Source organism: Coffea eugenioides, chromosome 1 (genome assembly GCF_003713205.1).
Source record: "Coffea eugenioides isolate CCC68of chromosome 1, Ceug_1.0, whole genome shotgun sequence".
Lineage (NCBI taxonomy): Eukaryota > Viridiplantae > Streptophyta > Magnoliopsida > Gentianales > Rubiaceae > Coffea > Coffea eugenioides.
Window position 1 is genome coordinate 50,268,911 of NC_040035.1, and position 27,846 is coordinate 50,296,756.

At 37.7% G+C, this 27,846-nt stretch overlaps 4 protein-coding genes across 4 annotated transcripts; 3 read left to right on the forward strand and 1 right to left on the reverse strand.

Moving 5' to 3' along the window:
* The first annotated feature begins 3,922 nt into the window (after positions 1–3,922).
* On the forward strand, positions 3,923–5,996 carry LOC113777869. The gene is made up of 4 exons (XM_027323090.1): positions 3,923–4,145; positions 4,337–4,475; positions 4,953–5,086; positions 5,177–5,996. The coding sequence occupies exons 1-4, from the start codon at positions 3,952–3,954 to the stop codon at positions 5,901–5,903; spliced, it is 1,194 nt and encodes a 397-aa protein (XP_027178891.1). The 5' UTR covers positions 3,923–3,951; the 3' UTR covers positions 5,904–5,996.
* Positions 5,997–6,592: 596 nt separating this feature from the next.
* LOC113762714 lies at positions 6,593–7,901 on the forward strand. The gene is made up of 2 exons (XM_027306281.1): positions 6,593–6,964; positions 7,324–7,901. Exons 1-2 carry the CDS (start codon positions 6,849–6,851, stop codon positions 7,547–7,549), a joined length of 342 nt encoding a protein of 113 aa, XP_027162082.1. The 5' UTR covers positions 6,593–6,848; the 3' UTR covers positions 7,550–7,901.
* Positions 7,902–8,272: 371 nt separating this feature from the next.
* Positions 8,273–11,385, reverse strand: LOC113783081 (CBL-interacting protein kinase 2). Its single transcript, XM_027329114.1, has 2 exons — positions 11,265–11,385; positions 8,273–10,350 (listed from the first exon to the last, which is right to left on the reverse strand). Exon 2 carries the CDS (start codon positions 9,908–9,910, stop codon positions 8,462–8,464), a length of 1,449 nt encoding a protein of 482 aa, XP_027184915.1. The 5' UTR covers positions 9,911–10,350; positions 11,265–11,385; the 3' UTR covers positions 8,273–8,461.
* Positions 11,386–25,998: 14,613 nt separating this feature from the next.
* Positions 25,999–27,077, forward strand: LOC113781200 (LOB domain-containing protein 15). Its single transcript, XM_027327080.1, has 3 exons — positions 25,999–26,012; positions 26,134–26,383; positions 26,598–27,077. The coding sequence occupies exons 1-3, from the start codon at positions 25,999–26,001 to the stop codon at positions 27,075–27,077; spliced, it is 744 nt and encodes a 247-aa protein (XP_027182881.1).
* Positions 27,078–27,846: the final 769 nt, after the last annotated feature.

Sequence of the window (27,846 nt, forward strand, 5' to 3'; positions counted from 1 at the left end):
AAAAGTAATCGGATTGACTTGTCTTCGTGCCTACGCTTCTCCCCGCGCTTTTGACATACGTGATTTCCAACTTCTGATATGCCTTGGTGGCCTCCATATCCATTACTAGCAAGCAAAATCATGCTGGTAAATGTACACGTTCTTGGAAGCTGATTGGTTCCCATTACCCTATTTTGTCAACTCCATTCAAATTAATTTTGTTACAAGATGAATTAATGGAAAGTCGCCAACTAACACTTGGAAAAGAATTATTATGGTAGTTGTGGAATAGCAAATTCTTTTTTTTTTTTCCAAAAAAAAGAAAGGCGAATGCCATCCCAGTCAATCTCCATCATTGCAATTTTCTTTTATTCTTTTTTTAAATTCTTTCTCACCAATTAAAAAAAAAAACTAAATCATTTGAGATTAAAGTCTATAATAGTTACATACCTCCCAATAGAAAGCCATCCCTTTTGTTAATACTTCCATTCTAGAAAAAGATAGTAATGTATAAGTAAAAGAATTTTTTTTTTTTAAAAAAAAAAAAGGTGTTCTTGAGGCACTTGTTACTATACTTTCTCAAATTAATTTCACTTTTTTGTCATGAACAAATTAACACCCGAGACCAAATCCACAAATAAAGAAAAGTCAGACCCAATCATACCATGCATTAACTAGTAGTAATATGAAAATAGAAACCAACTAATGATTTATGGATAACCCTAGGAAATTCTAATATGATCATTAATTGTTCTGCGTAAATTCGTACCCAAAAAAAAAAAGAATGTTCTATATAAATAATAATAATATGTGATTATATGAATCCACTTGATCATTTAGAAGTCGCTGGTGGCCACCAAATCTTTTCTTCTTACCCGCCTCCTTCCGGAAAGGAACCTCGCACTTCCCACCTAGGCCTGCGCTTCCCGGTCTTTCTCTCTCTCCTCTCTTCAAAACCTCTCAAAGCAAAGCAGCAAAGGAGGGAAGAAAAGCAAAAGATAGGCTAAGCTAAGAAAAGTAAAGCAAAGGAAAAAGAAAAGGAAGAATGTGTCCATTGAGAATTATCCTAATCTTCCTGTCTGCTACTCTTGCCGGATTCTTCGTCTTCCGAAATCTCAAATCTCAACCCACCACCGATCTTGACTCCGACACCGACACCCTAAACACTGTAGAATGCAATTCCCCAGATAACCTCTCAAAGTCTCCTTCTTTTTCCTCCAAGGTTCCCCCTTTAACTTTCATCCTTTTTCCTTTTCTTTACATTGTCTAATTATCTTGGGTTCATGTAAATTTTTAACCGCTTCTCTCTTTCTGAATTAATAGGTATGTGGGGCAATTGGGAAAGGGTTTTGGACGTGCGTGGACATGGCAAGTGGAAGATATTTGTGGAGGAATTTGGTGGGCTCCGAGTCCTCTTCTCCAGCTTCTGAAAAGGCCGACTGATGATCCCGGTGGTAAAGGTTGATCATTGGGTGGGATTAGGTTTTGTGATTTGTTACTCCACTTGTTGTATTGTATGCTATGGACTGAACTCAAATTGTGTTCGCTTTCCATTTGTAATTTTGCTTTTCAATTAGGGCCACGAGTTTAGGAGTCTGTATCATCTTAATTGTAAAGCTTTACTGTTATGAAAATACCATGAGAATACCTGCGTGGAATGTAGGTTATTTTTCGTAATAATATACATATTATTCTTGTTCGTTGTGTGTTGGGAATTTCTTTCTTGGTCGGCCGTTTATGCATATATTGAACTTACTGTCTAGTTGAGCCTGAGCAATGTTCTCTTTCTTCCTTGTTATCGAAGTTGGTTGACTTTGGAAGGAACATGTTTGGATGGAGGCTTCAGTTTAGTTAAGCTTCAGTGATTGATCATTCGCTTTAGATAACCAGAAATCAAACCCATTGGTCAATAATGCTAAAAGTCTTTAGAACTCAATCTTATGGCTGCTTTGGTAGTAATTGTTCCTCTAACCGTTTTCTCCTTATTCTGAACTTGTTCAGTTGTGTACTAGGTAGAAGGAAACTCCACTTACTGATGCTTCTTTCCTGTATGAAGCTGATAAAAGAGCTAGTAAGTTGTCTTATTGTAAATCTTCCTGTAGACGAAGCTTTTGTATGTCAAAATATGGTTTGCATGTGTCTAGTTGTTATTACATTGAGAGATCTTAGTTGATTTCCTATCTCTGGATAACTTCAGAAGACTTTCTTGAGTATGGATTTTCGAACTTTATAGATGTAGAGATCCATTATGTCTTGGAAATATGTCAAACTTTGTTGCTTTTCACTGGATATGAATGTTCTCTGGTCTTGTATCTGAGAATGTTTATTCATGCAAGAAGCTAGTCAACAGGAAAATTAGGATAATTACTTGTGAAAGTTGTTCTGTTAGGATCATTGCTTGTAAAGGTTGTCTTCTGGGAAACATCAATCATTTACAATTGTTTTCTTGTTGACCTCTTAGGGCTCTAAGAGCTGCAAAGATCCAGTTAAACCAGGCGCATTCGGATGAACATCTTGATAAATTGTGATTGATTACGAGTGTTGTAGTCAACATATTTAAGATTAGTCACTGTGTCCACAAGCAGATGTGTAGATTACATTAGAGCATGTCTGTTTAACCCCCTTTTCTACTAAAGACATCGCGCTGGGTAATGTTTGTAGGGGTTTGCTTTCTTTGATGGGAATGGGCATCTACAAGCAAATGGTATATCTGAAGTACATCTATGTTGTAACATCGCAAGGTCAAAAACGTGTTTTAGGAAATTGTAATCTTTATGGATCTTGTTGACAGGCTGAAACTAAGATAGATGAATTCCTTTTCCAACATACTGGGAATTAAATTTGCATGTGTGTGTTTTTGTTTGATCTTATGCCTGGAAATGGATTGCCAAATTATTTGAATCCTTAACTTTAAACCGGATATGATCCATAAATGATGGCGTGTTTCAAGAAAAGCAACTCAGATTGACTTGTAGATTTCATGCGAAGACGCTGCCGTACAATGGAGTTCCAGTCTTCAGTGGTCTGTTTGGATTGTAAGTTATTTGGGATATTTTTACTGTAGCACTTTTTGTGATTTGATGTATGTGAGATAAAAAGATATTGGGAAGACAAAAAGATATATTGGAAATTGTAAAGATGATATAAGCAAATAAAATTGGGGAAATATGAAGCAATCCAAATAAAATTGTGTGTGATGCATTGGGCAATAGAAGCAGTTCCAGAATCCGAGCAGTGCAAGTTTTTCAATTCAATTTTGACATTGAAATTGGACATCCATACGGATACCCTGCAGTTTCAAATAAATTTTTTTTTTTCTCCGGTACAGACATATTCAGGAGTTAATTCTTTAGAACCATTGCAGCCAACAGCCTCTTGGGCTCTTGTTAAGTCTTGGTGGGAGTGGGAGGTCAAGCTTTAACCCTTGCTTCCCACCGTGCCACTTAACTGTGGCTTCCTTCAATTAAAAAATCCCATTGGCTTCTCTTTCCCTTAGATTAGGTTAGAGTAGGTTATACAAATGTTATCGTTGCGATAAAAAAAAACTTAACTGTGGCTTCCTTCAATTAAAAAATTCCATTGGCTTCCCTTTTCCTTAGACTAGGTTAGAGTAGGTTATACAAATGTTATCGTTGCGACAAAAAAAAAAAATGTTTAGAACCATTGCACTAGCATGTTGACCTTGAGGGTATTTAAAAGAAATTAATAATAAATAAAGCAAACCGGTTCTAACCCAAATATACAGGGTACACGAACTATGGGCTTTTTAAACTGGGAATCGTAAGGCCCAAACAGAAAAAAACGTTCTCATGTTCGTTAGCCCGCTATTGGAGCCAGTCAGATCTTTATTCGAAAAAGGGACGTAGAATTCAAAATATTGATCCAAATCACAACGGTCGAATTACGCCTGATCCAAAGGATAGCTAGCAAATCCATAACAGACAGAGAGGAGAGAGAGAGAGAGAGAGAGAGATGGGGAGAAGGAAAGGGCGAACAGAAACACCGGAAACCCTAAATCCCGAACAAGGAGAAAATGATCAAACGCCACCGACTTTATGTGAAGCAGAAGGAGAAGAAGAAAGAGCAGGAAAAGGAGGGAGAAAGTTTTACTCGGTGTATCTACTAACTTCGCTTTCCCCAAGATTCAAAGGTTCCTCTTATATCGGGTATGTAGCAGGTTTGGATCCCCGTCATTTCTGGATCCATTTTTGAAACTTGAGTTGGTTCCCTAGCTTTATCTTGGGAGTGTTTTGGAATCAGGGGAATTGATTAGTGATCGGTTGCCAAGTTTCTCAATTTTCTTTGTATACAATTTAGCATATATTTAATGTCGTGGAGTGTTGGGTGGGTGCTGTAGGTTTACAGTGAATCCTCGTCGCAGAATAAGGCAACACAACGGGGAGATAGGGAGCGGTGCTTGGAGGACCAAGAAGAGGCGACCTTGGGAGATGGTCCTTTGCATTTATGGCTTCCCCACCAACGTTGCCGCTCTCCAGGTACATGTTACACGATTCAATTCTGTTGCACTAGCAGTGAGTTAGATGTTACCTTTTGTAAATGTCGTTGACACGCCTTGGACTGCTTGTTTTTAAGTTCATTTTTTTTAAAAATTTTAAGCTGCTAAATTGAGTGCTATACTGGTGAGTGGTCGTAAGATTAGTGTTTATGAGTTTTTTTCTGTGACCGCTTGGTTAGCGTAGGCAAAATCATTTTTGCAGATTGTGGATTCTATGCAATAGATTTGTTCTTTTTAGCTCCATCTTTTGTTCTCCTCTCTGATTTGCCCTCTTCGTGCCATAGTTCTCTGTTGACTTACACTTCTGAATTCTAATAGCTTTGTAACCCACAGCAAGTACAAACTTTTTTTGATCATTGATGGGCATAGAATGATGTTAACATGAGAGCCAGTTCTTTTTGCCTTAATTATGAAATGAAGCAGCATACTAATTGCTGTCTAATGAATCGAATTGCAGTTTGAGTGGGCCTGGCAGCATCCTCTAGGATCACTGGCGGTAAGAAAAGCAGCTGCTACCTTCAAATCTCTTTCTGGGCTTGCAAATAAGATAAAACTTGCCTACACTATGCTCACCCTTCCTTCTTGGCAGAGGTATTACAGGATTCCTAGACGTGCTAAGCTTGAAATACTCACTGAATTTTGGTTATTTACTGATGGCTAAAGTGTTGCTCCTGTATACAGCTTAAATCTCAGAGTAAACTACTTTTCCACAAAATACATGACGCTCACATCTGGTTGCCCTAGCCTGCCGGAACAAATGAGGGTACAGTTTGGTTCTATGGATGAGCTTCCGTGCTATACAGGGGGCAATTTATGTGCGGGAGAAAATGATGACTGGGATCCTGCTGGTGACGACTGTGAGCACAGTGGTGGATCTGAGGAATCTGCAGAGGATGGGTCAGCAGATGCACAACCGCTGAGCAATATTGAACTTGTTCAAGATGGCTTCAAAGAAACTGAAAATCTCGGTCTGTATAACTGGACTGAAGCAATTACTCACCAACAACAAACGTCAACAGAAAGCAGCGTCTTCGAACTGCCAAAGAACTTGCAAATTAGCAAAGAAGAGGCCCAGAAGCAGTCATTCCAGCTCGACGACTTTCTGGGCAGAATTTCACGTGGCTCTGTTTTCAGCTGCAGTAACGCAACAAGAATTGCTGAAGATACAGGAACATTCAGATTGTATGATGAGTTTAACGTCGCAGACCCTCAACTGCCCAGGCAACAATCTGTACAAAATGTAACTCTGAATAAATTTGAACTCCCTTGCACCTCATCTGAAGTTGAGGTAATAGATTTGTCTACTCCCTCACCTTGCTACAATGTGAGTACAGGGAATAAGAAGAGAAAACTCTCTGTTGGATGTCCTGAAATAATAGACTTGACCAATTCCCCCATGTTTGTTTAAATACAGAAATATGTCTTAGAATAATGTAATTACTGCTGGATGATGCAAATAATATATGCGATCCAGAAATAAATTGAGTTTCTTACACACTTATTTTGCGACTTCTTATTTTCATCCATCTGAATCTTACCCAGGGAAATTGGATTTCGTAGAGATCTGTTACTGGGGCTTTGCCATGGTACTTTCAATTAATATGAGTGCAAAATGGCTTACCCAGGGAAATTGGGGTTTCATAGAGATCTGTTTCTGCCTTACAGGGGATTTGCCATGGTACCTGAATGAATGTGAGTGCAAAATGGCATTCCTGCTTTATACAACAGCTGATCGCTAGATGAGTGTCATTCCTGACAATTTAATTCCTTGACAAGTGTTGTTCTCGACAGTTGACAATTTATCACTATTTAAAACGGTCATTTCACATGAAAACTGCCGCGCATAGGATTTTGCCTGGTTCAATGACCTTTACTAATTCATTTACCAGGGAATTTCCATCCAAATCGATATTGATAACCTGATAATGATGAAGGATTAACCAAATTTAGAGCCCTGAGGTTTTGCTATAATTTCATTCGCACCCCCGGGATTTCAAGAAATAACTAAACCCCACCATCCCCGTTTCACCTTCCCTCGCTCAAGAAGTCAACTTTTATTTTTGTTGCGTTGTGGATAAGGGATGATGGACTTGTGGCCATCGTTCTCTTTAGTGTAGATCGCAGACTACACGCTACGCAGCATGGCACACTATTTGATACAGTAGTATAGTATGGGCTTGCGCCTTACAGGAGACGAGCAGAGAGAAAAGCCACACTAGCCATCCCCGGCCTCCTCGCACCAGCAGCTAGAATTCCCGGACTTCTCCTTCGCCGGAAATTAAGTTCCTATCTCAGTATTGCAGTCATCAGACAGAACCTGTTCGTGGACATAAAAAAGGATCACCGAAAAAGAATGTTTGAGCACGTCACCGCGAATGAAATAGCAGGGTATGGTGTCGGTGCTTTGCTACTTTTTGCCACAATTTCAGCTCCCAAGATTGACTCTTTAATTGCAGCTTCCCAGCGTAGGTAATATTTTCTTTTTCCCCTCTTTCGCCTTATATCATATGTCACATTCTGCTCTCTCTATCTCTGCTGTAAAACCTACTAGATGAGTAGGTTGACAAGGATGAGGTCGTTAGTACTAATCGTGATTCTGCATGGTAAATTTTTTGATGGCTGTTTGTTTTTGCCAATGTTTACGTGTGCTTTTTGTTCAATCACTGAAACATAGCGTTCATAATCTGGCAATCACCAACAGGAAAAGCTTTAGCTAGTTACTACTTCAATTTAGAGAAATGGAAGTGTTATTCTAGCTGAAATTGAAGTGACTAGCTATTTGATGAATGACCGGTAAGATTTCTTTGTGCATTTTCTTGGACAAGCAGTTCATTGGGCATGTGCAAGAGATGTGGTGATTTGAGGTTGATAGCATGCTCAAGATGCAAGGGATCTGGTTCGATCACTCGAGGAGGTCCGTTCAGTCTCAATCCAGTAGATAGTGCTTACCAGTCCTTCAGGGTCAAGTCCAAAGAATTATCCATCTCATGCACCAAATGTCAAGCCAAAGGACATTTTGGCTGCCCAGCTTGTTCTCGAGTACCCCAAGCATGATCTTCCACACGACATGAAAACCAGAGCATAAGCAGTTGTTATCAAAATGAGATGTTATGTGGTAACATACTTGTGCTTCATACTAGTGCTCGAAAGGGAAATCAGTATTCTACTAGAAGTTCATGGAAAGACGTGACCACGTCTGATAATATCAGAATTTATATTCATTTACTTGCATGTGTCATAAACCTGCAGAAATTGGCTATAATGTCCTCAACCGGATAATTCTAGCCAAATTGAGATTTGAGAACCGAATCTCCCTCAGAGCTAGGACAAACTATTGAATCGGCCAGACCATACAGGTTGCTTACAGAGAAGTATTTCGTCTCTAAACAGGAGTTATTTCTGGATTGTTCTTACTTCGTCGGCAAGGACAAAAGGAAACTAACTCTTGCCCAATTGAGTTGCTATGTCTATGTTCAGTTGTAAAAAAAGCTATTTGTGGGACATCCGATTAGACTCTTCTACGAAAGGCTGATACTCGAGGCACAATGATTAAAGGATATCAGATCATTCCTTATCAACCCGGAATCCATTAATACTATAGCCCCAGTGCATGAAACAGCAAATACTGCCCGTCAGGTCCCTTTTTTTTTAAAAAAAAAAAAATTTGGCCTGCCATTGGTTCAATGAAGGAAAATGTCTTAATATGAATAAAAGGCCTGAAAGTCACCATAAATAAATTAAAAACTGGGATTCTTTAACATAAACAGAGGTATGCAGTGGCAGCAATTGGTTGAAGGTACCCATAAAAATACTTCAAGATTGAGACGTTGGTCTACAAATGCATAGGCTATATTTACACATGCATTAATATGCTACATACAACCGAAAGTAAGGGATTTGGAGTCGGGGAAAAGGGACACCTTGAACCCGTAAAAATACATGACAATATGGTATACAAAGACAGACTCAAGGTAACTTATCCTGCAGTATCAGCAGCTGCGGCGGCTGCTGCTGCTGTTGCTGGTCCTCCGAAACTTGGGTTTCCAGCTGTCGATGTTGAATTTGCTGCTCCTGCTGTTCTGACTCCTTGCGTTCTTGTTCACCTTGCCAAACCCAGACAATATCCTGCAGACCAGGTCGTAGACCGTCATCTAATATCTTCAGATATTCCAGTGTATCTCCACTTGATTTCTTCATCTCCACCAAATGAAACTCAGGAGTGACCTCAAAGATCTCCGCATCAATGGACAACATTCCCTTTCTACCTTCTTTTGTTCCTTCAAGTTTAAACAATCCTCGATCCCTTTTTGTTGTCTTTAGCTTCAGACGCTTGGCAACTTCTTCCAGCTTTGAGATTATGACAGCTGCTGGTTGCCAAGAGGTGAATCTGGCTTCTTTCTTTCGTGAACTTTCTTCAAACAGTCTGGATAGATCAAATCCAGCAGAAAAAGAGATGATATCAAACGCATTTAGGTTGGTAACTGCCAACAGGTCTTGTGTGCCATCAGTGGCTCTACTGCTATTCTCAAGGGATCTGGTCCCTGCATCTGTACTTGAAGAAGCAACTTCTTTGTTTTCTATATTGGGCTTGACTAATTTTGAATTCAATCCCCCCTTAAACCAAGGATGATCCTTGATTTTTGCAATTGAGATTCTAGTATTCGGATTTGGATCCAATATGCGCAAAAGCAGACGGCGCACTTCTGGTGGAAACCAATTGGGGCACTTGAACTCTGCTTTGCCAATCTTCCGATACATCTCCATCAAATTTGAGTCATGAAATGGAAGATAACCAGACAATAGAACAAATAAAATCACCCCACATGACCAAACATCAGCTTTGGCCCCATCATATCCTTTCCTATTAATGACCTCAGGAGCAACATATGCAGGAGTACCACAAGTGGTGTGAAGAAGCCCATCTTGGCGTTTTGATTCAGCTAGGGCACTTAAACCAAAGTCAGATATTTTCAGATTTTCATTCTCATCTAGAAGTAAATTTTCTGGTTTCAAATCCCGATGATAAACCCCCCTGCTATGGCAGAAATCAACTGCATTAACCAGCTGTTGAAAGTATCTTCGTGCAACATCTTCCTTCAGCTTTCCTTTAGCAACCTTGTAAAACAGTTCGCCCCCTTTGGCATATTCCATTACATAATAGATCTTGGTCTTAGTGGCCATGACCTCATAAAGTTGAACAACATTAGGGTGCTTAACAAGTCTCATAACAGATATTTCTCGCTTGATCTGATCAATAAGCCCAACCCGCAATATTTTCTCCTTATCTATCATTTTAATGGCTACACTCTGTCCGGAACTAATATTCCTACCATAGTAAACCTTAGCAAATGTGCCTTGTCCTAGTAATCTACCTAATTCGTATCTTTCCATCAATACACTCACTGTATTTTCCATTTTTAAGCTACAAAATCAGTTATTTGATTAAATATTTTTTCTCCTGTTGATGCCGTACATAAATTGCAAGCAGGAGTGTTAGATACTTGATATGGCTCACCCGTCCTCACATATGTCATGCTTTAATAATACCAGCACTTTAAAACTTCTTGGACCAAGTTTTCCTTTGGCATTAGATGCAATTAAATTATGATCTAAGCTAGCAATACCATCATGGATGGAGGAATGAGAATTTGCAAAGGTCAAAACCTCGTCAATATCGGAGGGAGGCTGTGAGATGCTCAAGCACATCTTTCTGCATTCCCTGGTTTCTCCCTTTCAAAGATCAACTGGTAATGCCAAAAATATGTTGCTGAGCAACTTAATGAGCTTGGTGCCACTTCAAGAGTAAGCTGAGATAGAGCAAGAAGTACGATCACCAGACCAGATAACCCTTAGGCCTGTGGAACAAGAAGGATAAGGTATGTGTTTATCTACAATGAGATAAGACTGCAGTATGATTGAAAAGAATTAACATAGTGAACAACAAATGATTGCAAATTCCCCTTCCCCTCCCCGCGTCTTAATCCCACCCGTCCCCTGCTAGAAAAAATTAAAAAAAAAAAGATTGCAAAAATGTAGTGTCAAGAGCAATCGACATCCACCATTTCCAGCGAACAGGAAACACTCAAAAAGCATCAGTACACTCAATGGCAATAATTTCACCAATCATCCTTTTGAAAAATGCTTATCATGAAGACCATTTTTGTCTAATATTTAAGGTTGTGAGAGTAATTACATACTGTAGACAACATATTCAGAGAAGAACTAATGGAATTGGCTACTTCAAAGCAACTCTAACATAGTTAGCGTTCATGATTATGATTTAGTGGCCAAATAATATTCTTAGGAAAATATTATTATTTTCTAATTGCTACAAAATCAACAAGATAATTCATTTCTCGGAGAATTACTATGAAATTAACTAAAGTTGTTCTCAAGCCCATATGCATGTCACGTAGATATCCTTCCTGTTCATCACGAGTCAAATCTATACACCCAGTATTACACTGGGGACAAATAAGGACACGAATATCAGAAAAAATCATGCTCAATGTTGCCTAAAATACTAACAGAAACTTATAAACCCCAATTAACAGGCAAAGGATTTTCAGCCTTCTTCCTCTGTTGCTCTGCAATCAAGATTCAAGCTTTCCACCCCATTAAGACAAATAGACAATCCAAAAAGGACTTTCAGCTGATCAAAAATTGAACATGACTAATCTCATCTCAGCAGTTTAGTAGAAATGCGATAAAACATAATAATCAAATAGTAGTAGACAACCATAAAATTGACCCCAGAACCGACACTTACCTCTCTATTTCTTTGAGCAGAGATAGAAAGACCCCACATAAAATCTGCAACTGTAAAAACAATGGAAAGATGTCGGGCTAAGAAGAAAGGTCTTTCTTGATACACATATAGAGAGAGAGAGAGAGAGAGAGAGAGAGAGAGAGAGAGAGAGAGGGAGGGAGGGGGAGAGAGAGGAAGAAGAAAACTAAGAAGAGGAAGGAAAAAGAATACAAGTGGCCAACCATATATGGGATGAAAGTGCGAAAACAAGGATGGATGTGCTAGAAGACAGCGGGAGGAGGAAATTTCTCGTGTGGGCTCGTCTATGATAAAGGCACGTGAGGTGTCCTCAAGATCCGGAATCTGTCCTGAATTTCATCATCTTTGTTACAGGAGCACTGGGCACTAAAAGACGAATCTTAAAGAACTTTAATTTGATCCGGAGTTGTTGGAACCCACATCGCCCAACCCGGTCGGTTCTTTCATGGTACCTATGATCCCATTACTGTAGTTAAACTAAATATGCAGATTTACAATATTGAGTTGCCTTAAAAAAAAAAAGAAAGAAAAACAATATTGACTTGTCTAGACAATGATTTTATTTCAATTTATTATTTCATTATTCGGAAATCTTTTGGTTTTCTTGTAAAATATTCCCTGGATATTTGATCAATGTAGAGATATCCAACGTATAATCTTGGCTTTGTGAGATTGTGATTGGAGCGTTCTTAATAATGGATGAATATTAGGCATAAAAAGCAATTCAAAGGAGGTATGAAAAAGGAATTATTCTATTTTGGTGAATCAACTAAAGAAACTTGTATGTGTTCTTAATTTTTAATTAATTATTGAGTAGTATCACATGGTACGGGAAAAGACAAAAAAAAAAAAGGAAAATTTGAAGATAATTGCACATGACACTTCTTGAATTTCATCAAGTTTTGACTATCAAGTGAAGTCAATAGCTAGTAGTGTTCGGGATATATAGCCCAAGATGGGGGATGAGATGTCTGAAATCATGGTGAAGTAGAACATTATATTCACCAATTGGCTGGAGGTGGATTTCTTGTGGGTTTTCCTTAAATTATTTTTTACTGTGTTGTTTAATCGCTAATCTCCTGAGTGTTTCTAATTTAATTGGATGCGTGTGTTTCTATCTCTTAACAGAAAAAAAAAAGTAGAACATTGTATTCCATGAGAGGGGATAATTTCTTGCTAAGTTGATTGGCAAATCACTTAAGACCAAATTTAAAGATGCCTCTTTGAATAATCAAAATCTCTGTACCACTACACAGCAACAAGTAATCCCTGTTATTTTATTTACGAAGAGAAATGTCCTTAATTCATTGTCTCATGACTTAATTGAGCAAACTAATTATGCTTTATGGCCCGAAACTGTCGCACAATAACTGTTCATGCATATCTATATCTATATAAATTTGAGAAGGGATTTTTAGCAACAAACCTTCACAAACCTTCCCACTTTCAACTCTATTTTCCTAGCATTTTGCATTTAATTTATTTCATAAAAAACATCATGGGCACATTACACCCCCACGTTCCCCTCAAACAAGAAGTTAACTCCAACTAACACTCCCACATTTCCCACTCCTTACACACCTTATTCCAACTAACATTCCTCATACACCTTTCCACTACAATTAAAACTCTTCCAATCAAGAATTTCACTTACATTAAAACTCTTCCAATTCCATGCGCAATATCTCTTTCCACTTGCTGTTGGTATCCTTATTGGCCCTCAAGTTAAATTTCACTCCATACACACCTTCCCACTACAATTAAAACCCTTCTAATCAAGAATTTGCGAATTTGCCAATACCATATATTACCGCTTCTGCTCTTTCAATGCCATATATTGTCCTTTCTACTCTGCCAATGCCATAATAAGATTGCAACCTTGCAAGTATAATGTCAATTGCAACCTTATACTATTCGGGCAAGCAAATTGAATGTTAATAATAGCTGTCAAGTTAAATAGCTGTCAATGCCATATCAAGTTAAATAGCCGTCACTTTATACTATTCGAACAAGCAAATTGTATGTCAATTGCTACTTGAATTTTGGTCAATACCTACACAGTTGGTAAGTTTTACAAATATCAAAATATTAAATTATTAATAATATTTCATACCCTTACGAATATGTATTTGAAAAAATTGCAGGTTTGAGAATGATAAAATGTGCTCAGAAATTAGTGACGTGGTTGCGGTTATGCAACCATACAATCTATATCTATATGTATTCAGGAAGGGATTTTTAGCAGAAACCCTCTCAATGCCTTCTAAACTTGTCATACTTTTTTCTAGATTTTTGTATTTATTTTAATACATAAAAAAATAGTGGGTTATATAACCCACCCTATCACCAATCAATATTTCCACTATCTCAATCCCACTATCCCACTATCTTAACTCATATTTTTGTATTTATTTTAATACATAAAAAAGTAGTGGGTTATAACCCACGTTATCACCAATCAATATTCTCACTATCTCACTATCACCTTATCACCAATCAATATTCCCACTATCTCATTCCCACTATCCCACTATCTTAATTCATCCTACAATTACTCCTACAAATTCTTCTTTACTAATCGACTTAATTAACTTATCGAGTTAATTCTCTCACCCTCTCTTTCAGTTTCTTATTTGTTTTCGGTTCTCTATTGATTTTGTAAATGTATTGATTTTGTTTCTTTTGTGAGCAGTAATGGAAGATATTATGTGCAGAGACTCCAGCAGAAATCAACCTTCTTGCGGCCGGCTTAATTTTCCAGGTCAGTCCCCTCTGCCTTTTAAGTATGTTTTGCTTTTGCTTTGTTTTTTGTCATGAATGATATTGCATTGATTTTCTGATCATCCATTATTTCTGAAAATTTTTTACAAAATCTTATGAACGGTTGTTTGCTTATTGTTACACTGTAAAACAAATGTAAAAAGGTATTGCTTGCTTATATAATTGCGGATGGTATAGGTTCATGATTGAGGGTTCTACTATTTCTAACATAAATTGTATATTATAAAAATTTATTTGTTTGTATTACTGAAATTTTTTTAATTATTTTTTATTGCACATTTATCACATAAAATAGGTGTTACGATAGTTATTTTCATAATTTTATTCCAAAAATGATCGTGCATGAAATAAAAAATGATTTTTTGATAATTTAAAAAAATAATTAAAAATGGTTTATAATTGGAGAAAAACAATTCAAATACTACGAATAACTAAGGCACTATCGCCCATTATTAAAATTGGATTAATTTTTAATTTCGTCAGAAATCCTTTTGGCAAAATTGCATTCTAGCCTTTCTTTTCTTTATCAATAATGACAAATACAATTACGTGATTCATCTATCTAGCAACAGCACAATTCAACTCATGGAATAAATAGTTCATTGCTTAAAGTACTTAAACGAAAGGTTAGAGCCAAGTCCTACTTAACACCTGCAAGTAATATATTACAATTAGAAAAAAGAAAATGATTCAAGAGGAGTAAAAAACTCACCAAACCCCTGACATATGTGCAATCTTCAAGGCACTTTTGAGCATTTAAAACTGCATTCCTTAGTTCAGGTAACAATTTCTCTGTAATTGTTTTCATTTGATTACAATGCAATTCTATTGATGCTATTTCTATATTAATTATTGTATTTTTTTGGTTAACAGTTCTCATACAATGTATCACTATTTACACATAAAATAAATACATAAACTATTGATTTTTAATTTAATATATATTTTATTTCTAGATCAAAGAAATGAAAAATCTAACTGTCCTCAAGATCGCCAGGTATCCACATCACCAATGATTTTGCGTGATCATGGTAAATATACAGTTTCTTATATCGTCATACTCATCTTACATACACACTTTTTGGCTGCACTATCTTGCTAAATCAACTATAGATACAATACAATACAATTGTATTACAATTGTTCGATTACAATACAATTGTATTACATTCTATTGATGCTATTTATAGACAATTTAGCAATTTTATAGATTAGCAATTAATTTTATTTTATAGATTACCAATTACTACATGTACCAAAATATTTTTATATAGGGATTACTTCATTAACTATAGGTGCAAATAACAATTCAATTGGTGCGTATTTTTCATTTGATTACAACACAATTGTATTAAATTCTATTGATACTATTCTATATTAACTATTGTATTTTTTTGTTAACAATTCTCATACAATGATAAAAAAAATTCTCATACAACCGAAAAAAGACGGTTCTTGAATGATATATACATTCTATTATAATTCAAACTATTGTTAAACAGATATTATATTTTAATTTTATTGGTAAAATTTTTTCACCTTTATTTGTTCACCATTTTATTTTTTTTCCAATAATGTCAGCACCGTGCATAGCACGGGTATTCCCACTAGTGACTTTGAATCTTTGATTGCATTAAGATTTCAAATGCTACGGCTCAGGATGTTTAATAATAAGAAATCCGTCAACCTCCTCCAATGCACTCAATTGAGTTAAGCTAGTTTGTATTAATAATCGTAATAACGGCAAAGACTAAAGAAAACTGCATCTCTAACGCAGGAAAATTCACCAACACATCAAAGCAAGAAATGTTTCCCCGTCCTTCGACTGTAAATTACCAGAAGAATGGGATGCTGCAACAAAAACTGGGCTCTGAACTATATGATTCAAATAAATGCGATACATCATTGTCATTGTCATGTGAAGAAAACACAAAGAAATAGACGCATCAGGAACATTGAAAAGGAAATGATGGGGATTGGCAAGTTTGGACGAGTAAGAACACAGGAGTTAGGACAGGTGGTGAAACCGTGATTAAGTGGTTACGTTTATTAATTCAGAAAATTGAAAAGGTGGAATTTGTGGGGTGAGTTTGAGCCTACGTGGGAGTCGGAGGAATGGAGGCAGACAGTCAAATGACTTTCATCTTTAGTGCACCTAATTCCCAGCATGGTGCCACGTAGCCAAACCAAGTTAAAGACAGTAACGAATATTCTGTCCCACATCCTGTATCACTTTTTATTATATTGCTATTTCTCTTATATAAACATCATGTTTTAATTCTTTTTTGTTTTCTTAAGATTCAATAACTATTAATTAAGTAAAAAATAAATACAACAATTTCAAAAAAGCAATATATAATAGAAAATTAAAAAATACAGCAGAAAATTCATAAAAAATCTCATTTTTTATGCATTTTGATTTTTTGAGTTTGTTAAATTTTGTGTATTACTCAATTAATAGTTATTGAATTTTAAGAAAATAAAAAAGAATTAAAACATGATGTTTTTATAGGAGAAATAGCAATATAATAAAAAATGGGACAGAGAGTGGCACAGGATGTGAGACAGATCCGTTGCGGTTAACGACTCAAGATCATGACTCCCTCTCTTCTTCCTTTTTCCTTACCCCTAATAATTTATTCATTTGTTAAGATGAACGTTTGATTCTGGAATCTCAATAATCTTTCTACCTAGTTATGAAGAAGTCCGATTGAGTATGAATCAAAATTGTAAGCAAGAGCTGTATTTTGGTAGGAGCATTACTCTTGTAAAATTGAATTTTGATTTACAATGCAAAAATAAGCCCGTCGCATTTCTACTTTTCATTGTTGTAACGCGAAAATCTGAAAATCTTTAGTTGTTGATCAGAATCCGATACTCCTATGTTTTTGAATTTATTCAGGCAAGGATCAATACAAACACATGAAAGATAATCGTGAGCTTGTAAGCTTATAGAGTTAGAAATTGCGGTGATATTTCCTCTAATTAGATCACTAAAAGTAATAAAAACCTGACAGGCCACCAAATGTTTAAAAGAGGAGCTATAGTAGGAACAAAACAAACATGAAGGGAATTCATACTCGCCCTTTTTCTCATCGATGGTTGCGCATGTATAGAACATAACAATACCAAATATATAAAGGAAATTTAAAGCAATGAATTATGCGATTTTTGCATTGAATGACAACTGTGTTGATGGACGATTTGTAATAGTAATAGATATATATATATATATTGGAATTGTGGGAGTGTAGAAGCTGCCCTTAATGTCTTTCATGGCCTTCAAGCGAAAAACGTTATTTGCTGGAATTCTGTCACCGTTGGCTTGGGCACGTATGGTTATGGAAAGGAGGCTATAGATATTTTTGTTTCAATGGAGAAGGGAGGGATGAAACCAGATGGCATTGCCTCTGTTGGATTTTTATGTGCACGTAGCCACTCTGGGATTGGTTCTTGAGGGCAGAAGTTATTTCTCACGACTGCGTGTAGCTTTCAATTTCATGGCGTTGAACATTAAGGTTGCTTGGTTGACCTATTGGGTCGATCTGGATTTGTGGAAGAAGCGCTGAAACTTGCGAAGACCATGCACATGAAGCCTAATGCTGTGGTCTGGAGAAGTCTGCTCCGGGCATGTCAAATTTGTAAAGATACTAAAATCGGTGAGAAGGTAACTCAGAATCTCTTGGAAGTGGATCCACGTGAGGGGGGAAATTATGTGTTTTTATCAAAGTCTATGTGCATCACCCAAGTGACGTCAATGTATGCCGGAAGTTAATGATGGAGAGAGAGGAGTACATAAAACCCCAGGATGTATTTCAATTGAGGTATAGGCAATGTTGTACACCGATTTCTAGCTGGGGACACTTCACATCCTCAGTTCCAACAAATTTATTCATTTCTGGATGAAATTGAAAAGGAGCTAGAGGCTCATGGGTACCAGCCAGATATAACTTCAGTTCTTCATGACGTCGGTGATGAAGACAGAGAGAGTGCAGCCAGATACCACAGTGAAAGGGTTGCTGTTGCTTTTGGGCACCATCAGGAGAGAGAGACTCTCCGTGTAGTCAAGCATCTTCAAACTTGTAAAGCTTGCCGCTTAACTATTAAGCTTAGTTCAACCATTTCAAGGATGGGTTTTGTTCTTGCAATATTTGCGTTGCTGAAGAAGATCATCCTGATTACTCAACCTACAGAACATTGGAAAGATGTTGGCTTTGCCTTTCAACTGGTGATTTTTTTTTTTTTTTTGGTTCCTTTAACAGGGAAGTGATGAACTTTAAGAAGCAGGGAGAAGAAGGGGGAATTAAATCCAGAACCTCTAATTCCTTTTAATTGGTGAATTTTTTTTTTTCAATTGGTGATTTTTATTTTTTTTTTGGTTCCTTTACCCGAGAAGAGGTGAACTTTAAAAAGTAGGAAGAAGAAGGGGAAATTAAATCCAAACCTCTAATTTCTGAAATCTCAGCTTTAACCATTAGATCATAACCTTCTTGACGGTCCACTTTGATGCATGGATCCTCAAGAGTATCACGATGATGTTTTGATCATAATACAAAAATATAGTTTGTGCATTCACCGTGCACCATGAGATGTTAGATGCTGTTGTTTACAATTATGCATGTATTTGTTTTATGCAAGTGAGCCAGTTGACTCAACAGGAATGCGAGACTTAAAAAAACACTTGTGTTGAAGAGCTCCTATATTTGTTTTAGGCTGCCTGCTACATTTTTACCATTCACTTCAGATTGGGGCAAATTTGAAGCTCCATTTCCTTATAACTTCACTCCTCCTGGTAGAAATCCATTTTCTAACTTTGTTTTTTTTTTTGGTTGCCTGCCACGGTATCCAGGGTTTTGCCCTGACTAATCCGTTGGTCGACTCGGGTCGCACACCTGGCTGTGGTGGGTGAGTCTCCCAACAAGGGTAGCTGCATACGCCAGGTTTCGAACCCGAGACCTGCTTAAGCGGAACCAAGCTGCTTACCACTTGGCCCAACCCCAGTTGGTTAAACTTTGTGACCAAGGGTTATATGCGTGCTGGTGTACCAAAAACATCTTACTTCACTCCGTCAGTCTGTTGTATCATTTCTACTACTAGTAGTAGGTATTTTTGCAGTCACGTATGCATGATCTACAGTATCATCATGTTGTATTCTACTAGCAAGGTTGCCAATGAGTAGTCTGGTAAAGTAAATAGACTAATTTGCTAGAATGATGATGAGAACCTTGATTTGATTGCGATTGTTATTATTTGACGAGGGTCCCCTGCTTTGAGAAAGTATGACCGGGTGACTTTGAACTTTTTAAGATTCGTATGGCACAAACCACAAAGTACTCCGTATTTGGTTCAATTTCAATACAATACGTCTGTATTTGGCAAAAATATGAAGTGGCAGTCAAGGTGCATTAATTGAGCAAGTCACAGGTAATTCAGCATTACATTACAGAGCAATGGAGTCAAAGCCTGTATTAAACTCCACGAGATTTTAGGAGGTGCTCTAATCTAGAAAATTCCGAATTTAATCGACTGCACGTGCATTCTTCAACTCCATCGGCAGGGTCGAGATTGCAGGTTTCACATTCACATGCCCAGCCACCCCATAAATGATGGCCAAACATACATAGCACACTAGTGTCATTTTCACATGCCTTTTTTTTTTTTTTTTTTCCTGAGACGATAAACCTAATCTATCCTACGTTAAGGGGAAGGGAGCGCACCTAAGGAGGTCCAGGAATAATTCGAAAGGGACTGAACCATCACCGGATCAGACTGGTGCACAGCACACCCTTACCTCCCACCCTACCAACTAGGTGGTGGCCACTGAGTCATTGGCCAGTGGTTAACATTTTCACATGCCTGCTTACGAGGTAGAAGTTAGAACAAATGTCAGCCTTGCATTTTAATTCAAACCATGTACTCTTCAGATTTGATTTCATCTTCCACTGGATGCGCATACAATCAATTTAGCGGGTTTATAGCTATAAGTTACTATTACATGCCTGTTCTGATAAAAGTTGACTTGAAAAATTATTCTTAGATAGTCGCTGAATTTCCCCCTTCGTGCATGCTTCTGTATTCTTTATCTACCGGACAGGATTGGAATGTATTAAGAAACTTAAGCTTCATGGATAGGAAGGATGGCTGTGGGTCGGATACCCTTAAATATTCCTCTCACTTCGGGTTTGAATTATCATCGAATATCCTCTACCTACAATTTAAATAGTTTTAAAATAAGGCAATTAACTTTTATCAAAACTAAACTTAATGCATACATGTTAAATCAACACACTTTATTGAATTTTAAACTTGAGTAGGCTTATAGAGAAATTCGGCATTTTATAAAGGGTAAATATACAATCTTTTAAAAGAATATTTAAACAATTATCTCATATGCAGAAAAGATCTTAGTCTCATAATTAAGATTAAAACTCTACAACGTAGAGGTTTTGAGTTCTTTTTGAACACACATACATGTACACATATAAGATCCTAACGGATTATCCATCATCGTCCAACTAAGTGTTTTGGGTCGAGTACCCGTGGGTGTTGAGTTTTACCCTGCTTGCCATCCCTATGCATGCAACCTCTCTCCATACGGTTTTAAATGAGAAATGAGAAGGCAGCTAGTTGAAATTTAGAGAGATAGGGTCCGTTTATTATTTGAAATTTAAAGTGAATGTGGTTAAAAGAAATCAAAAAAACAAAACAATACGTTATAACTTCACTAGTTAGGACTACCGTATTCTTTATCGTAGTTTGATTTGAGCCCAAAAAAGAAAAAGAAAAAAAAAAAAAAGATTAGTGTATTCTTACCTGGCGCTACCTTTGCCCATATGATATGACCGGGGCGCCAAAGCACAGGGAATAAAGACAAAAAAGAAAAAGCCCTAGGCAAATAGAATACGAAGTCTGTATTGGGAATCTAACTGTATATAAAGATGGTGCACCCACATTCATAGTCTGGTGTCTGCTTCTTCCCTTCCCCGTCCTTCAAACATTTATTATTGAGGAAACTTAATCAGACATTTTGCAGAAGTAATCGAAAGAGAAAATGCACACGCGCATGTCGGATGTTCCCATAAAGCCCATGAGAGTCAAGTCTGAGGCCAAACTATCCTCTTGCTCTAGGACTCTGTTGAGGCAGCCGTCAATGAGCAACTCCTCTAATGAAGTCTACTATGCAGATTCGTCTGCCGGCATCCCATTCAGGTGGGAATCTCGACCTGGAACGCCTAAGGTCAAGCTCAGCGAAAGGGAAAGGCGGCCGCTTCCTCCTCTCACCCCTCCACCTTCATACCTATGCAGCCCTGCTAGGATCTCTGTAAAGAAGCATCCATCGGAGGCGCCTACGCCTACGACTGCTAACCCTAGTAGCATCTTGCAAACTGTTCTTCCTAAGCTGAACGTAATCAAGAAGAGCAATGCGCAATCCTCACCGTCGTCGTCTTCTTCTTCTTCATCCTCTCCATGGTCTTCTTCGCGTTCAGCTCGCTCATCTCCTTTTACTCCAAAGCCTGCAGGCGGGAAACAACGTAGAAAATTGTCTTTTCACTCATGGAGGAAAGATGTTGAAGGTGATGAAGACGAGGGATATGTATTCCATGTCTCAAGTCTCTGCTTTGGCGGTGTAGGCGGCCGTTGCTCCTCAAATAGTGTTACGCCGAGCCGCGGCTCTGCTAATCTGCTCAATTTATTGCTAAAAGAATCTGCATGATCGATTCTTCGTAGCCCTTGTTGTTTTGGGAAGCTACGTACTACTACAATTTATTGCTACAAATCTGCTCTTCAGTTCAAAAAAGTGTGTGTGGAATCAAGTATGTGGTAGCATGTAAGATAGCACTGTCATGTACTAGTAATTTTCAAGAAACATAATAGTACTAGCAATCACTAAGTTATTACAGCTCTGCTTTCCAGTTCTCCTTCAGTTTTTATTAGGATTTAGAGATTGTGCTCGATCTCTTTTCGGGAAACCTTGAAATGAAAAGTTTTCTTGTAACGCTATTGACATCTTTCATTTCTGTGTCTTCAATTGCCCAGTTGAAATTCGGAAATGAAGGAAGGCTAAACAAAGCCTATGAGAATCGCATTTCAGTCTGTAGTAAAAGCAGGTTGATCAGAGGCCTTGCATTGCCATTAAGGGCATAAGCAAGAACGAAATTTGGTGCCCCACCAAGGGGGTTATGCAATTCAAAGCTGAATGACAAAATATTTTGTATAAAAAACTCCAGGATTTCATCAGAGTCCAAAATGCTGCATCACAATCTTAATTCAAATGATGATCTACTATTGATCTCATTAAGATGCAAAAACTAAAGTTTATGTCCAAGATTTCTGGATGATGACATTTTAAGAGGCAAAAACAGATTTAATCTTAAACAAAAAAGTTTAGGCCACAACCCCATCGGCATTCTAATTCTACTCGGATCGGCAAGATTTGTGCTGCAGCGTAGTAGTGTGGATCTTGTAGGTTTCCGCTTTCCAAGTAGCAATACATCCAGCTGATATGAATTTTACACCGGTACGAGTGCTTTGGCAGTTGGACGGACCACCTGCTGTCAGATTTTCAATTCGTGTGTTGTACAATATACAGGCAGCAGGAGAGCACGTGAATAATGGGGAGGGGACATTCAAAAAATCGAGCCCAAACAGTCGACGGAAGCTTCTGATTTGCCTATTCAAAAAAATAGAGGTCCTATGGCGTTTACCTATAAAATGGCGTTTACAATGTGGGCTTGTTATTGTGATACATCAAACTCGGGCACCTAAATCTCTCTTTTGACTATGCCACTGGACCGGCGTAGTGGGCCAGAATTGTCCGTATCAATTCTGCGGGCCTAACAATGCAAAGGGCCAAGGGACGACGCTTGCTACCTGTTAAATATAATTTCTCCTTTTCGTTTGCTTATCTGATACAATTACCAAAAGGGCCGTTCGATCCCTTTCTGTGGAGTCCGTGGGAGCCCAAATATTTCACTGAAAAATAGCAACAATTTTAAATTTAAAGTTTGACGTGTTATTTCCACAATAATTATCCAATGATCAGAAATTCAGAATGCATTTGTGCAACCCCCCCCCCCCCCAAAAAAAAAATACACATAGCGTAAATCTCAAAATAAATATGTAATGTTGAATCTGAAACAAACGAGAGGTAATTCTCGTCGAGGCTGATGATGCCAGTCTAACAGTTTTGGTCTGTGAGATGAAATTAATGTATGAAATAATTAAAAACAATATATAATTTTCTAATTGGTGCCTGTAAACCAATCTAAATTACAGCTAACTTATTATATATTAGTGCACAGAAACACTTTCTCTACATTTAAATGCTTACTCAGATTAAATCTACACATATTCTTATTTCTACTCCCATTCTAACCTATTATAGGGAGATTGACCTAACAGGGTCACGTTCGTGACCCACGGAACCATACGAATGCATTACGCACCCATATGAATTGAAGAGAACATATACTAAATGACAATTTTGATAGAAAATAAAATTTGAATCGATGATCTTCTGTCCCGACACTGTACAATATATGTGATGGTCGAAGCTAGTTGGTTAAATATAAATAGGTATAAGGGGGCCAATGTATGTGTTCGGAAGAAACAAGGTTGCGATTTCCTAGGCTTAAAATACGGGTCAAACGATATAACGCATCGCTGCATTGCCTTGCATTTAAAGCAAGTCTTTACATCACACTAGCCATTACTATTTGCTACTTGCAAGCATATGCAAATGGGTAACGAGGATTTGTTTATCCTTTCCAATGCTCCAAAACCAACCCTCCATTTTCCATTCCCTACTCCTCATCTATGTCAGGTCATATATACCCTTTACTGGTTTCTCTCCTTTTCTGCACCTACTCTGTGATGCCAACTTTCGCGAGAGTTGAGTTTTTGTCTGGCCAACTTCAACCCACCACTTTGACGCTCACCGGACATGCCCTCATTTCTTTTTCTTTTTTGTTTTTTTAGCCCACCTATTTTCCTCTTCAGTGGAATCATGTACACTGGGGAATTTTCGAGAACTCGACAAAACAATACACTAATTGATTGAAGCCAATTAAAAATTTTTTCTCTAGTTTTCTTTGAACAGTATAAACTGTTAAGTTTAATATATACTTTAACCTTGAAAGTAATTATTTACCCAAATTTAGAAAAACCTCTGAACGGTAATTTCTTTTCTTTTTAGGTTGCCTTTAACATTGAAGGTATGCGTATTGCTTCTTGTTGTAGCAAAGTAGGTTTTACTTCCTTTCCTTTGATATGAAACAAACGATACACATGGAATCTCGTAGATATTACACACTAATAACAGTCTATGTTTTACCTTCTCTTTTTTCCCCTCATGGGCGTACATGCAAGCCAAAAGGTTGTTTTTCTTACAAGAACTTCAGCCATTGTATGCCCTCGGATATGTGGACGTGCATCCTACTTTGTTACGCTTCATATATCTAATTCCCAGATAGATTTTTTTTTTTTGGGGTAATTAAAGATCAAAGATATATAAGTTAGTTAAGAACCTTGTTCATTACAAGATTCTGGGTATATGTCCTTTCTTACCTTGACATGCCACCCACGAATGACAGCTTAGATCAAAGATGTGGATGGCGCTAGTACAAGTTATTAGCTGTGGCTGAAACTGTTAAACACGTTTTGCGGGTCAATAGTTACTCAAGAATAGACTGTTTTGAGGGTTTAGCTTAGGTATAAATTGTGAACACCGTCAAGCAATTCAAAACCTTTTAGACGAAATCCCTTTTTGCTACGACTACATTTGCATAGGGATTCGATAAGAAAAAAAAAATAAAAACTTTTGTCATGCCTGGCAGTGAATTTCCGAAGCAACTCTTTTTTTTTTCCTTCTTGAAAGCCGACTACCCAGAAAATCTCTCAACTATTAAACTCCTACTTTTTACTGCAAATCTATTAAAAGAATAAAAATAATAAGTTCCAAAAGAAAATGTATTTTTGACATGTCTATCTCAAAGGATAAAATTCTTCTCCAGTTTCTTCTAGACACTAATTTCTGCCTCGTATAACAAAGGAGGAGAGCCTCGTATAAACAATTTCTTGACACTACAAATTATGAAACTAATGAACGAATGCTACCGTTTTGCAAGGAGAAAGGTTTAATTCTGTTGCTTGGAGGAGTACTTCGCCTGAAAATTCCAGATCGTGAAGTCCATTGCTGTATTTCTCAAGGCGACACGACATGTATCACATGAGAGGTGGGTTCTAGGACATCGACCCGGACTAGGAAAGAAAACAAACCAAAAGATTTTGCCTGGAGGAACTAAATCTTTAGCAGTACCCTGCTTCAATAAATCTACCTTTAATATCTAGACCTTCACATTAAGTCATCTTTGTTTCATCAAAGCGATCATCATGTTTTCTTTACGTCTAAAATTAGATGTTGAAAAACACAAAAGAATATGAAGGGTGAAACCCCAGTTGGCTACCGTCAAAAAAGTCAATAGCCATATGAAGTCACACGTGGGGGAAAGCAAGCTAGCTTTGACGGAACACCCCAAAGGGAGCGTGGGGGCCAATGTAAAAATTTGTCCAAATCTTCAAATTCAATGATGTATTGATTATCACTTCTTTCCATCATCACTCTCGATCTTCTAATTTAGGCCGCCCTATTCTTACTCTAGCTCATAAGGTTGGAGTATAATATTTCACCATCTCAGATACACTTAATTTGTTAGTTTGTGATGAAAAAACATTGACCTACTTTTTCTTGATACCTTGCCTTTTAAGCACTCCTCTTTTCCCTCAACTGGTTTCTTTCTTTTTCTTTTTCGTTTCTCCTCCTCTCCCTTGAAACTTGAAAGTTGAAGCTTTCTCTCCCTCGCCTTTAGTCTGTTCCCCCAATCCCATCCCCACATCTAATTTGCAAGCCGGCCGTGACCTACACTAGCATTCTTGGATGTCCAGAGAAAGGTATGATCAAGATGGTGATAAGGCACATATACAACCTTGATTCTGTAATCCGAAATTAAGCAACTGTTTCTAAGTGTTTTTTTTTCCCTTATATTTCTTTTGGAATTAAAAGTATATACAGGGAGAGATTAGATGAGATAGCAAAGAAGTTGAAAACAGAATTCGATGCATCGTCACAGATGGGAAGGAGAAACATGTTAGGTCCTCCAGGAACCTTGAATACCATTACTCCATGTGCCGCTTGTAAGCTGCTCAGACGAAGATGTGCGGAAGAATGCCCTTTTTCTCCTTATTTTTCCCCACATGAACCCCAGAAATTTGCTGCTGTTCACAAAGTTTTTGGTGCTAGCAACGTTTCCAAGATGCTCACGGTAAGTAAACCATTTAATCTTAGATATCAGATAAGAATCGAGAAATTAGTCCAACATAAACCCTCCTTCTCCACCTTCTTTTCCTCTTCCCTTTTCAATTTTTTCTTTGATCCTAGGAAACAGTTATTAACGAATTGAACTTCTTCTGAATATGTGAAACTATTTAAACACTGCAATTCTTGTTTTGTTTACTTCAATTCTTTGAAATTTGTAGGAGGTCCCTGAGAATCAAAGAGTTGATGCTGCAAATAGTTTGGTATACGAAGCAAACGTGAGACTAAGAGATCCAGTATACGGATGCATGGGGGCAATTTCAGCATTGCAACAACAGGTTCAATCTTTACAGGGCGAACTTCATGCAGTTAGGAATGAGATACTGAGATATAAATATAGAGAGGCTGCAAATAATATCATAGCATCTACTCATGCTGCTTTGGTCTCCTCTGGAAATCATGTATCTGTTGCTATGATGCCACAAGCTCCGGCTACTCCAACTCCCACCCCCGCTCCCGCTCCTTCTACTCCCACACCAGCTCCCGCACCACCTCCTCCACCACCGGCCCAACCTTCTGCTTCTCTTGTTGTTGTTTCCACCACTTCTTCTGCTCCTTCAGCTCCATCTTTGTACACCCCACCTTCTAGCACAGCTAGTTTTAGCCCTATCACAAACAATAATATACCCTTTTTCGATTAATCTATCAATTTCACCCACAGATTTTTTTCCCATCATATCTCTCCGTATACGACTTCGTTTGAGCTGAAAATTGCCTATCAACAGAAGTAAATGACCCATTCATTTAGTTAGGCAGCACGAGTCACATTCTTAAGACATCAAAAGTTAGGTCAAAGCCAAAGAGAAGATAAAGAAACCGACCCTATTATCCTCATCCTACACAGAAAAATACCAGTGTACTATTTGGCCTTAAATATTCGGATTGTAGATTCTTGTTTTTGTCTTTGCTTGACTTAGATGAATGGTGCCTGATTAGAAATAAAAAGAAAGAGGACTGAGGTTAATGAAGCATAAGCAATGTGTTTATTGAAGCCTTTTCCTATTCTGTTTTTATATATTTATTTCAGGACTTTGTGTTTTTGTTTTTCTTTTCTCGTTCAAAAAGAACTTTTCTTGAAGAGACAAATTCTTGTTAAACTATCGGTACCTGCAACTACTGACCTTCATTAGGGTTTCTGAAGGAAACTCCACCCTTTATACATCTACTGGGCTTTCCGTATTTGCCGTCCCTTTGGGGTTGGAGTTGATAGTATCAGACCAGGTTTCTGTAACTAAAGAAAAAAAATCCAAATGGAAACTAGCTGGTTCCCAGAATGAAAATTCTGAATCCCGAGAGCTAGCTTGCCTTAAATTTTCCGAGGAGGCCTTTCTTTCCCCTGGTTTCAAAAACTTCAAACACGCGAAGATCGAATGGGAGCTTGCACGTGTGGGGTACAAGGACAATGCCCTC

Excerpts from the sequence above, each read along its gene's own strand:
- LOC113777869 (XM_027323090.1), top strand. The coding sequence starts at position 3,952 with ATGGGGAGAAGGAAAGGGCGAACAGAAACACCGGAAACCCTAAATCCC. Across the intron at positions 4,476-4,952 it reads CCAACGTTGCCGCTCTCCAG|TTTGAGTGGGCCTGGCAGCA; the intron begins GTACATGTTACA and ends ATCGAATTGCAG. Across the intron at positions 5,087-5,176 it reads ACCCTTCCTTCTTGGCAGAG|CTTAAATCTCAGAGTAAACT; the intron begins GTATTACAGGAT and ends TCCTGTATACAG.
- LOC113762714 (XM_027306281.1), top strand. The coding sequence starts at position 6,849 with ATGTTTGAGCACGTCACCGCGAATGAAATAGCAGGGTATGGTGTCGGT. Across the intron at positions 6,965-7,323 it reads ATTGCAGCTTCCCAGCGTAG|TTCATTGGGCATGTGCAAGA; the intron begins GTAATATTTTCT and ends TTGGACAAGCAG.
- LOC113783081 (XM_027329114.1), bottom strand. The coding sequence starts at position 9,910 with ATGGAAAATACAGTGAGTGTATTGATGGAAAGATACGAATTAGGTAGA.
- LOC113781200 (XM_027327080.1), top strand. Across the intron at positions 26,384-26,597 it reads ACGTTTCCAAGATGCTCACG|GAGGTCCCTGAGAATCAAAG; the intron begins GTAAGTAAACCA and ends TGAAATTTGTAG.